This window comes from Triturus cristatus, chromosome 7, assembly GCF_964204655.1.
Source record: "Triturus cristatus chromosome 7, aTriCri1.1, whole genome shotgun sequence".
Lineage (NCBI taxonomy): Eukaryota > Metazoa > Chordata > Amphibia > Caudata > Salamandridae > Triturus > Triturus cristatus.
Window position 1 is genome coordinate 1424167226 of NC_140590.1, and position 12479 is coordinate 1424179704.

At 42.6% G+C, this 12479-nt stretch overlaps 1 protein-coding gene across 1 annotated transcript in view; it reads right to left on the minus strand.

The window, feature by feature from the left end:
* PARD6B (par-6 family cell polarity regulator beta) overlaps positions 1 to 12479 on the minus strand; it is a 58132-nt gene that overhangs the window by 34913 nt on the left and 10740 nt on the right. The window contains exon 2 of the mRNA XM_085619146.1: positions 410 to 632. Within this exon, the coding sequence (XP_085475272.1) occupies positions 410 to 632 (223 nt within the window). The remainder of the gene's footprint in view (positions 1 to 409; positions 633 to 12479) is intronic.

Here is a 12479-nt window from a genome sequence, read left to right on the forward strand (position 1 = left end):
GCCTAAACTTGCACGACAGCAAACTTTTTGTCCTATTGTAATGAAAACCAACATACAATGCAAAAATGAAGGTAAAAGTATGGCTACACTATGAACTTTAACTACCCAACATCGATTGGATTTCCATACATGATCAAACTATGTAGCATGTAAAAGCAGAAGCGAACAGTTTATATTTTGAAGTAACAGCAACAAAGTTAGGCAAACTTAATATACCAGAAATACAGTGAACACAATTTACCAGAATGAACAAAGCTAAGAGAAGCATTTATGGCACATTAGACGGGAGAAATAAGAAAAATACTTAATCTATGCCGGCAAATAAAAATTAAATCAAAAAGATTTTTCAAAACAGTCCCAAATAAATGTTTTTTAAATATTATTTACATAAATGTTCTATAGTGCTCACCCTTTCTTTGGAGAAAGATCCGAAGCAATGGATTTGCTGTGGTAACTGCTCGGTGATAGTTATCATCATTGTTTATAGGTAGTAGGTCTCCATGAATATCTGCGTACCCAACTATTACATCAAGGTTCGGTATCTTGTGGATATGCTGCAGTAATCCATAAAATTCCTCAAACCTTCCTGGTTTAGATCGTTCCAGAGCAAACCGTCGAAATTCTGCTCCAAACTAGAATAAAAAGTACATGCATAAATCAGACTTTTCAGATGCTGAACAACAGAAAATTTAGGAAGACATTGGACATGCAGGGGTCAAGGAGACGGACATGAAGCACAATTGGAATCCAAAATTTGTAAGCGTCTGAGCTTTGGCAATATCCCTGTAGATTCTACATTGCTACAGATACTTTTAATCATCTACTTCATTTGCCTGGACGGGACTCACGAATGTCCACCTTATTCTCATTTGCAAAGTGTTCTTGGAGATTGATTAACATTGATACAGGACCCTCAGCCTAATGATAGCCATCCCGGATTTCTAAAACGATGTCACCAATACAAAATATACGGTCTTCAGTAGTTAAATTGTTTGTCCAGAGGCTCATGTGTCAAAAACATTCACTGAAAATTGAGATCTCATTTTGCATGCAATAGTTAGGGAGGGTTGTTCTCATAAATCTGCTCCAGTAGCTCTTTTAGAGGTTGAGTGCTCCGAGAACAGAAATGAGGCTCCTTTTAGCTAGTGACGCTGTTTTAATATGGAAATCTGCTCAAGTGATTCGAAGTATTTACTATGCTGACAACATCATAATAGATTTTTAGTTTAGAAACCACATGCTGGTTACGCGTCAGTGTAGAAGTGACAGATAAAAAAAAGATAGCAATATTCACTGATCTCCCAGGCATATTTACTTGCATTTAGTTTGCTTCCATGATCAGTCATTGGGTTTACAGCTTTTGTTCAGAAACTAAAACGTGCATGCAAAAAGTATTTTAATGATGCAATTAAAATTCTTATCAACAATATCTATAACATATTTGGCTGTGTATCCCTTTAAGATAACAGATAACACAAAGCATCGCCTGACTTTTCAGAACACTCTTCCTTGATGGTTTATCTTTACTCCAAGGCAGTCTGTTAAGAAAAGTGTCTGTTATTTATTACCATTTAGGAAAAGCACCTGAATACACTACTTTCTCCTACGTGACAGAATTTAATGTCATGTTTATTACTAAAAGTATGGGTTAGTGCTTCTCCTCAACAATGCTATTGACTTGTAAACAAGCATAGTCTGAAATGTATTAAAATCAAAAACGTAATTATCAGACAAAATTAGTATGTCCTTATGCCAAGTCCAGTAAATATGGCGATTCCTGCCCGAGTTTGTCAAGGTTTTAGCTGTGCTGTCGGAGGAAAATAAACGAATTGAGCACAAATGCGTGAGGGCCTCCACTGTGGGTGCGTCTTTCTTCTGGATTTATTGCGGCCTGAACCGGGTTGCGGAGAGAGCCCCCCTGTGGAAGAGCGGGTCCAGTGGCTTTACTTCAAATGGCACCTACGGAGCAACTTACGGTTTTCTCTGGGCAAGAACAGCACACGATTACCCGTAACACGAGCAACCTACTGTGTTTTTTTTTTTTTATTCGATTAGGAGAAAAGGGCAGCAAGATCTACTATAGGATAATTCATATATAAAAAACTGCAGGTACCAGACTGCATTAGCAGAGACGCCAGTAGACGGGACTTAGGAACTCTATTTTATTGACCTATCACGCTGCCCCTTCATACATGCCATTTCCTAAGATGAAGGGCGCGGTGACGCCCAAAACGCTTTGGAACTTTCATGGTGATTCCTGCCCGAGTTTGTCAAGGTTTTTGCTGTGCTGCCGGAGGAAAATAAACGAATTGAGCATGAATGCGTGTGGGCCTCCACTGTGGGTGCGTCTTTCTTCTGGATATATACATTACAGAAATTACCAGTTTTGTGCATTGTGAAATACTGCGAATCGGGGTAATTGATGGCCGATTCATAAAAGATACAGTCTTCAGATACAGTGGTTACAAAAGTACTAATCAAAAAGTGAATAGGTAATGCAGTTCTAACTACTGATTACCATAAACAAGATCCAATGCAGATTAAGGCACTCCTTCGTCTGCAGACGCTTACAGTCAACTAACTATGCCAGACATATGCAATCAGATTAAATAGACTATTGACAAATTTAGCATCTAATTAGAAGAATGCTTTACAAAAGTTTGCTTGTAATCCTCCCTGGCTTGTTTTCAGCTTACGAAAGTAACGGAAGTACAGGACATCACTTTTCTGCCTGTTTTAAATCCCGTTGGCTTTCGTTCTATATTTAAAGGCTCGTGCATGTGTCTGCTTCTCTTTGAGATATAATGGAGCACTCCATTGGAAGCACTGCCCAGGCTCACCCATTTGAAAACACTCATCACTCCGCGATCTAACGTCTTCCTTCCTTTATAGTGCTCTACATACTAATGAAATACAGCGATGTATTAAAAAAAGGCTCTTGTGCACCCTAGACAGTTTCCTCGGAGCAAGTGTTACATTATGTAAGTACCAATAACCACCAACTCAATAGACATCCTATTGCAATGAACCCACATGCTGCAAATGAGCGCGTGCAAGTAGAGCTTGGTCTACAAAAATGCAGACGTAAATGCAAATGTCCAGTACAATAGGAAAACTATTCTCAGTGTATGCAAGTCATAAGGGAAGTTCCGCAGTTTTATATAATTGAGGCTGGATGAAAAATAAAGCTTATCTAGGCTCCATTCTAGAAAAGGGGTAACAAATATCCTGGTATTCAGCGTGGCCTCGGTGATCATTTGAGAGTCAGAGCACTTGCTAATACTTTTTGGTGAATATCACACGAATGGATCGTAAACAGTATGGCCAGCCAAAGACTGGGGGCCTTCACATCACAGAATTTGAATTTTCTGTTACATTTTCGCATATTCTTCTGTCAACCTGTGATGGATCACAGCCTATAGCCGAAAAATCAATTTGAAGCATTCATTCAAAGTCAAAGTCAAAGTTTGCTTTATTCGGTTAAAATTTTAAAACCATCAAAGCACAGGACAGAAATTCAGGATACAGGCAAATGCAATTACAAGAAAAATTATTAACACAAAAATTAAATACGGTACAGTTTGGCGCAAGGTACAATAAAAGTATGTCTTTCAATTCATTTAATTCATTCAATAATAAAATCATTCTAAAAATTCATTTCTCCTTAAAAAAAATTCCAACAACATCAGCATATTCATTGAAAATGAGGGGAACGACTAAATAATCTGAGCCCTATTTCTTGCTCTTAATGCACCCACAATAAAGCAAGCGACCCCAAAACAAATCAAGGGAGACTCCAACATTTGTAAATAAGCCAGAGCAGGCCTTGCTTGCTTAAATTGACAATTCTTCAAGATCGGCAAGATGTATTTTTTGCGCTGGGAAGAGTAAAATTTACAAAAGAATAACATGTGCAACAAATTTTGTTCAGAAATGTTGTCACAAGGACAAGGCCCTAGAGTTCCTTCCTTAAAAAAGCCTTTTGGATAGGCCAAGAGCCAAGGGAGTAAACCATGCTTGAACCTTATAAGCAAAAACATATGGAAAGGTTTGCTAATGTAGGTTAAATAAGGCTGGATCTCACTACCTGAACTCAACATGACAAACCTCCTAACTGTCGGTTTCCCCAGCTCATCTCCTTCCCTTGACGATATCGCTCTAGACAAAAATTGGGACTTAATGGCTTTGATTTGCTCTTTACTCAGTGCACAAGGACTGGTAAATAGTTCAGGACAGCCAAGTAACTTCAAGTGGTTTTTAATGTAGCATATCCATGGGATAGCCGAGGCTTTATCCAAAGATAAACAATCTTGGATAATTAGTTGGTTTAGGTTTGGTGGCTGTTGTGCCCAGACCCTCAGCCAACCTAGTAGCGGGGCCACAGCTATTTGGTCAGCAACATATCCCACCCCCAGGTCCTCATGAATGTTAAAAGTAGGTGCAGAAGGGAGAAGAGAAAACAATTTCCGAAAGAAGTTATTTTCTACTACTTGAATGTCAGGAGAAGCCTTGTAACCCCAGACCTCACTTCCATAAAGTGCCATGGGCAAACACTTCGCACTATAGATTTTTAATAGAGCCGGAAGCGGTTTACACCCTAAGCGCTTTGCAAAGCCCAACAGAGCGCCTGTAGCTCTGGCTAAGTTATTCTTTTTCTGAGCACGTTGTAGGACCCAGGATGATCTGTCATCAAATACGACCCCTAGGTATGGGAACATCTGAACTTTGGTTAATTCCTGCCCATCACAGAAGAATTTTACCCTTTTCGCTCTCCCCGAGCCAATCGTCATGGAATGTGATTTTTTAAAATTAATTAATAAGTCTAAAGAGACCATAAAATCATAAAAACCATTTAAGCGAGCTTGTAAACCTCTCGCGGTTCTAGCCAACAAAACTGTGTCATCCGCATAAAGTAATGCGGGGATCATTTTGGAGCCGGCTTTCGGAATGTCTTTACTAACCATGGTTAGAACCGGTCCCAAATTATTAATGTAAAGCGAGAAAAGTAGGGGTGCAAGAATACACCCCTGTCTTACTCCACGCTTTACCTGCCAGGCATCGGTCTGTCTTCCGTCTTCACTATAACGTACAACTGCGGAGGTATCCTCATGGATGACAGCCAAGAAAGAAATCAGAATCGGGTCAAGCCCCAAAACGGCTAATAAGGCCCATAATTTTTGTCGGTTTACAAGGTCGAATGCAGTGGACAAATCCATAAAAGCTAAATGGAGGTCCCCCTGCTTAGCGACCGTGTATTTACCTATAATAAGATGTAAATTAAGGCATTGGCCGACCGTACCCCTTCCTTGTCTGAACCCATATTGAAGGTCAGAGATTATAGATTGCTCCTCCAACCACACTGTTAAACGAGCAAGGACCACTTTGCCCATTACTTTCATGGCGGAGTCCAGGAGAGAAATGGGCCGGTAACAAGCCGGGTCTTCTCTTGAACCTTTTTTGAAAAGAGGAACGATGACAGCTTTGCCCCATGATCTAGGAGCACCGGCCTCAGAAGCAGCATTAAACACACGGGTTAAAAGTTTAGCCCAAAACCTTGGGTCAGCCCAATAAAGGTCCGCAGGGACTCCATCCGGTCCTGGGGCTTTACCTATTGCCATGGACTCAATAGCCACCAGGACCTCTTCCTCCTTAAAAAGGATTCTTGAGGCTAATGTAATATCCGCGTATTTTACTGGGTTAGATTCTTGTATCTCCGAATAGAGACCGCTAAAATGGGCCACCCATTTATCTGGCGGGATATGACATTCTTTGTTGGTATTTTCCAGCTCATTAAAAAGGGGACTGTTAATCACCTTCCAGAACTGGCTACTGTTTTTCTGGGTGCTTGCGTCTGACAAATCATCCCAAGCCTTGTTTTTTTAACTCGCTTTTCCTGTCCTTTATTGCTTTTTTATAACATCTTCTAGCCTCGACTATCTTACCAGGATTGTTACCGGGGTCTTTCAGTGCCAATAAGAGGGCAGAGTGCGTACTGGAACAGGCATGGTCAAACCAGTTTTTAAATTTCTTGAGCTTTGGTTTCCCGTGCGTGGTGAGATTCCCCACAACATGTTTAGTAATTCTCTCAAAAGCGCCCAGAATGACCCTCGGTTGAGCCAATGGCAAAAGACACAAGCTAAAATCCTCCTTTTTACTTTCATATAAGTTGTCAAGGAAGTCTGCCGGGGTAATGACATCCCATCTCAGTCGTCGTCCCTGACTAGTAGACTCAAGATTTGTGTTATGAATCAAAGGCAAGAGAACATCTTTCCTCAGTGCCTTAACTTTAATTTCCAGTGAGAGTGGGTTATGGTCACTTAAGACGTTTTGAGTGACACGAAAGGTGCCCAATAGGTGCATCATAATGCGTGGTACAAAAATATAGTCGATAGTGCTACCATGGCCTTGACCCGTAAACGTATGAACAGGAACCAGCAGGTCTTGAACAGGCATGTATAAGTAATAGGACGATACCATGTTCTCTAGGAAAGTCCCACCCCTAGAATGTTCAAAGTGGGTAGCCTCTTGTGGGCATAAATCATGATAGTTATTTACCAAACAATTAAGATGACATACGTGAATGTTAAAATCACCAAAAAGTAAAAGAAAATAAGGTTTAACATTAATTGCATCATACTCGTCCAGAAAACTGAGCAGTGCTTTGAGATGCTCTAACTCATCCGACCTAGTGAATGAGTTATAAAAATTAACCACCAAAAATTATGGCAGGTTGGCACATTCCATTTTCACCGCTAAAATATGAGGAGAGTTAGTTACTAACAGCTCAATACTATATAATAATTTTAAACTGAATAGTAACAAAAGACCCCCTCGTGGTCTCCCCATAACAGAGGGCACAGCGTATTTGATAAAGGATTGGTACCCATCCAGGTAATAAGGATCTGTTGCCTCCCATGTTTCTTGTAAAGCAATTATGTGATGAGTTGAGAGAAAGGCCCTCCAATTATGATCATCTCGTTTAGAGCGAAGACCCGCAATATTCCATGATAAAGCAGAAATTGAATCTATTGCTGGGGTGCCCTTTACACATACTTGTTCTTTAATTAAGCAATTTTCCAATTTAGGCGAAGAAGGTAAGGGGTCAACCTCTATTCTATTGTAAGGCAATTCAACACCCAAATTATCAGGAATAAAGATAGGAGCTGTTCCTCTCTTTGTTACAGAAACTACCTCAGAACCTCTCTGAGTAACACTAATGGCAGCCTCTGCCTGTAAAAGTAAGTTGTTAATTGTTAAAGCAGTGAAATTGACAGTGTTATCCACAACAGATGACCTAGAAGATAAAAACCCAGAGGAGTTGGAAGGTACTGTACTGAAGACATCATTGTTGGTATACTCTCCACTATCCCTGAGTCAATCATTTATATCTAAAGTACTAAGGATTTCGAATCTATTTTTTAAAAACAGTGCATTACTTGCAGCAACTTGCTGAAAGGGGCGCTCACTCGATCTAACCAGACCTGAAAAGGGTGGTGGATAAAAAAAGCCCAAAGGGAGGACATTAATGTGGTCCTGTTGAATTCTGAGAGACCCTGCTTGTCTTAAAATATGATCAACTATGTCGGGGGAACTAAAATTCACAACAACAGTCACCCCTCAGGGTCTTGTTGGACTTCCCCAACCATTGGACCCTTCTCACCATTTTGAAACAATCAAAGAGGTGACTCCCCAAGACTGTCTTCCCAGCCAAAAAGTGTAGGGTTTTATTTTTCAAGGAGGACCAATGTTCTTCCTTGCCATCACAAGTTTTCGGGACATTAGCCAAAATAACCGTGTAAGGGCATGCCTCTGGAGGCAAGTTTAGTGGACGTTCCTTGTGTGTCAGCTGTCCCCGTGCACTATGACTTTCAGTGAGACCCCTCAAACCTGGGCTAACGTGATTAATTCCCTGAGCAGGTAGTACGGGAATTATAGGGCCCGCAACAGAAGTTGCCATAGAGTTAACCATCTCAGACACTCTAGAAGTGACTTCCCCTAGGGGAAGTAGATCAGAAGGATTAGGCCTTAACACCGGAGCACATTGACCAGCGATATGGCGTTCAATTAGAATAAGTCTATTGTCAATCTCACTAAGTCTGTCCAAGACTGGCGATATAAACTTACTTAGTCGCTCGTCCAGCTGCTTGATAAAATCAGCTGACAAGTCTCTCAAAGTGGTTGTATCCCCTTGAGCCCCAGGCTCCATAAACCCATTTCCCAGCTGAGGAGTAGCCTCAACCACTAAGCTGCCTACCGGATGAGCCGATCCCTCACCAGGATCTTTATTCCTAGGTTGTTTAGCGTAATGGCGGTTTCCATTAGGGGGATGAGTAGCTTTTCTCTTACCCTTAGGTACTTTAACAGGGGCGACAGAGGGGGTCTTTAATTGCCTAGTGCGTAAGGTTGGTGGGGAGAGAGAAGGACTAGAAACATTCAAAATAAGCTGGCCGCTAGAATCACAAATCTCTAAGGCAGGCCCAGAAGAGATAGAATGAGGTGTCTGCATGGGCACTGCCGGAATGAGCTGGGCAAAAGGCTCTAATGACAACCTTTTTTCAAAAATCTCAATTTCTTTTGATACAGCATTTTCAGCTCTCTTTAAAAAGGCGTCTAAAGTCCCTGATCCTCCCACTGTTGAGCCCTTATTGGAAGATTTAGACATACCTCACACTGTAACAAATAACTTAAGGCAATTGTAACCACAGCTAGTACAACGTGATGACCCTTCGCTAGCCAAACCTTAACGACGGACTTTAAGCAGCGACAAACAAACCCCGAGTCCGGATTAAGCTAGTTAGGGGGGTGACCCAACCCAGCCCAGTCCAGCCCCGGACGGCCACAGACGGCCCGCCCTTTGCCCGGGCTTAGCCCGGCTCCGCCCGCGCGCGACACGGAGGGAGCCGCAATCTTTTAAGCGCCTCGGCGGCGTCAGCGGCCGCAAGGTAGTCTGGGGGTTGTGGTCTCGCCCCGCTCTCCTCCGCGATGTGAAGTGGCGGCGGCGGGGGAGACGCGCTGAAGAAAGGAGCCCAGTGGCTGCGGCGGTGAAAGCTGAATACAGAGGAACTAGGAGTTATCCCAACAGGTAGGCAAGGTTCTCAAAATTAGGCTTCCCGCTCCCCCGAGGGAGCCGCAATCTTTTAAGCGCCTCGGCGGCGTCAGCGGCCGCAAGGTAGTCTGGGGGTTGTGGTCTCGCCCCGCTCTCCTCCGCGATGTGAAGTGGCGGCGGCGGGGGAGACGCGCTGAAGAAAGGAGCCCAGTGGCTGCGGCGGTGAAAGCTGAATACAGAGGAACTAGGAGTTCTCCCAACAGGTAGGCAAGGTTCTCAAAATTAGGCTTCCCGCTCCCCCGAGGGAGCCGCAATCTTTTAAGCGCCTCGGCGGCGTCAGCGGCCGCAAGGTAGTCTGGGGGTTGTGGTCTCGCCCCGCTCTCCTCCGCGATGTGAAGTGGCGGCGGCGACGCGCTGAAGAAAGGAGCCCAGTGGCTGCGGCGGTGAAAGCTGAATACAGAGGAACTAGGAGTTCTCCCAACAGGTAGGCAAGGTTCTCAAAATTAGGCTTCCCGCTCCCCCGAGGGAGCCGCAATCTTTTAAGCGCCTCGGCGGCGGCCGCAAGGTAGTCTGGGGGTTGTGGTCTCGCCCCGCTCTCCTCCGCGATGTGAAGTGGCGGCGGCGGGGGAGACGCGCTGAAGAAAGGAGCCCAGTGGCTGCGGCGGTGAAAGCTGAATACAGAGGAACTAGGAGTTCTCCCAACAGGTAGGCAAGGTTCTCAAAATTAGCATTCATTCAATTAACGTTCACGTGAGCTTTCCTAGTCAAAGCTTATTTTCAACATTTACTAGTAACCAGATTTGTGTGGGGGGGGGGGAGGGGGTTCATCAGCTTCACTCATTAGGTCTGGCTCGACAGTGCAGCCATCACCAGACGACATGTAATTAACATAAAAAGGGCTTTGAGTAGCACCACCAGGAGAGGAGCTTCAAATCCACCCACGTGTTGGCAGCCAGGTGTACGCGTTTTGATTGGGTGGAAGTTGAGTGAAAAAGTGCTTCCCATCCACGCAGCAGCGATTTTGTTTATCCAACTGCCTGAGCCATTAGGAATATGGCTGCCTGATCTTGAACTTTCAAGTTCACACACATGCAACATTGTAATGCTATTAAAGTATCATAATTACAGTTGTTTTTTTTCCTCTGGCAGCAGCACAGATGGGAGAAGAGCAGCCATTAACCTTAGACTTCAAAGTGGAGTTTTGTGTTTGAGAGCAGTGTCCTGGCCTAATTCACATGGGTTTTTAAGTTTGGCTTGGCAATGCATCCGTCGCCTGGTCTTATGTGATGAGTGCATAAGACAAGAAAACTGCTAGTGGGAGTGCTCAAGTGACGTGAAAGAAGAGGAGAAAACTGAATGTTGTACTTTTTAAAATGTTATTATGATCTACTCCCAGTTGCCTGGAGGAAGTCTATGAACCAGCACAGCATGTCTTAGTCGGTTATAGTGCCAAGCAATGATAAAGGATAACGGCCAGAGTGATTATAATGAAAAGGTACAATAAAGGCAGTAGACGCGACACTGATTGTGAAAAGCATAAGTTACTCAATAGGCATTTAAGAGCGGATTGTTATTACTCTGTATTAAAGCCTACAGATAGCTATTTTGTTACAAGGAATCTTGCGAATTACCATTGTAGGTATGGGTTTTGGTGCTGGTTACATCAACAGTGAGTACAGAAGATTTGTACTGTCAGAATCCTTGTTCGACCTCCCTAGGAGAGATAGTATTTTGCCTTGACAACTAAGTTTGAGTACTATGCAGTTTTAACACTATGTGTAAACTATCCCAGTCCAGAAGGCTTCAAGTAGGTTATGGTGGTAAGTCAATAGTACAGGCCTGATTGGTTCACTAGGAAAGAATATTTCTGTAGAACTAGGTCTGATATGTTTATTGAGAAAAGTTATTAGTGCATTAGGACTAACACATTAATTATGACAGACATATGTTAAAAAAAACAGGCATTTAAGGGTGGATTGTTATTTTTCTGCACTAAAGCTTACAGATAGGCATTTGGTTACGATACATGTCACAGATAAACTTATGTAGGGAATGATTTTGGTATGCGTTCCTGCCTCTGACAAAACCCTAATGGGAGAAGAATGGTGCTGTAATAAATCTTGCACAAATTTCTTCCATTTGTCTGTATCTTGCGATTTAAAAAAAATAATAATTATTATTAAATACATCCATATACAAATATATATCCATATGGATTCAAATCGGGCCTTAGGGTTAGCTCTTTCCTGCTACTGGTCCTTTTGAATGTCATGTACACTCCGTTTCCACACAGGACTGCAAACTGCAAGGGGTAAAGGTTCGGTCCACAGTCTTTGGCTGTCAAAACCTTGAATGACTGCATTTTCGGATTAATGTATACATCCACCTGAAAATAAGTGCTCTGCAGTGTCAAGTCTGGTTGGACAGTTTTGAATTTTCTTCTTTTACAGAACCCCATATCATTTTTTGCTTCTCTTTTTATTTTAATACTTCTTAAAAGGATATTGCACCTCTCCAGACAGTGGTAACGGCTCACTTGCTTGCTTCTCATTTCATCTGCAGTGCGCCGCATCCCACATGGTCACTTCCTCTAAACTAGAAGACTATCAAACAACGCTGTTGGCAATAGTGTATGGTTTACCATTCCAAGATGGCGAACACCTTTGTTTGAAATTTGTCTGCCATGCTTGAACTTTAAAACAATAGACTATTAGCAAACAAATACTTGCTGCCATGTGTAGTTTTGTTATTGAAAGCATAGGCGGCACCAGGTTCTCTTTTTTTTCTACTTGGATTATTTTAGAGAAAATGTTAAGCTTGTGTGCATTTTACTGTGGGTGTGTTTAGGGGGTGAATACAAGAATGGGCCAGTGAATGGATGATTGTATGCATGAGTGCAAAGATGAGTGACCGTGCATGTATGAGGACTTACTGACTGCCTAAACCCTTCATTGACACAAAGGGCACTTTTATTCATCAGCCCGACTTACTGGTATTGCCAGTGATGTTCTGGAGCATGTATGGTGATGCTATTTTCGAATTTGCATTTACACCTGAAACAAACATTTCACAAGTTGTCTGCCAAAGTCCTTTATAAAGTGCTGTGGCACGTATGGTTTCATATTACAAAGTCTTTGTCCTTTCCTCACAGCCCACAAGAGGTTAAGGAAAAACCAGTATGCACAAAAAGTATGAAAGGGTTGCCTCCAGGTCTGCCGATACCCAACATTCTGCACTTGCCAGGCCCTGGCAACAACCTGCAAACTACGAGTCAATTCGTTGCATGTTGTACTTCTACAGAAAACTATATTTTATCTCCAATAAACTTGTATTAGTCTTTTACAAGGGAAGCTCCATTAATAGGGACTAATGCCAATTCATTAGCAACATAAGCATCTACTTGCACACACAATGTTTTCTCCACTAATTCCCT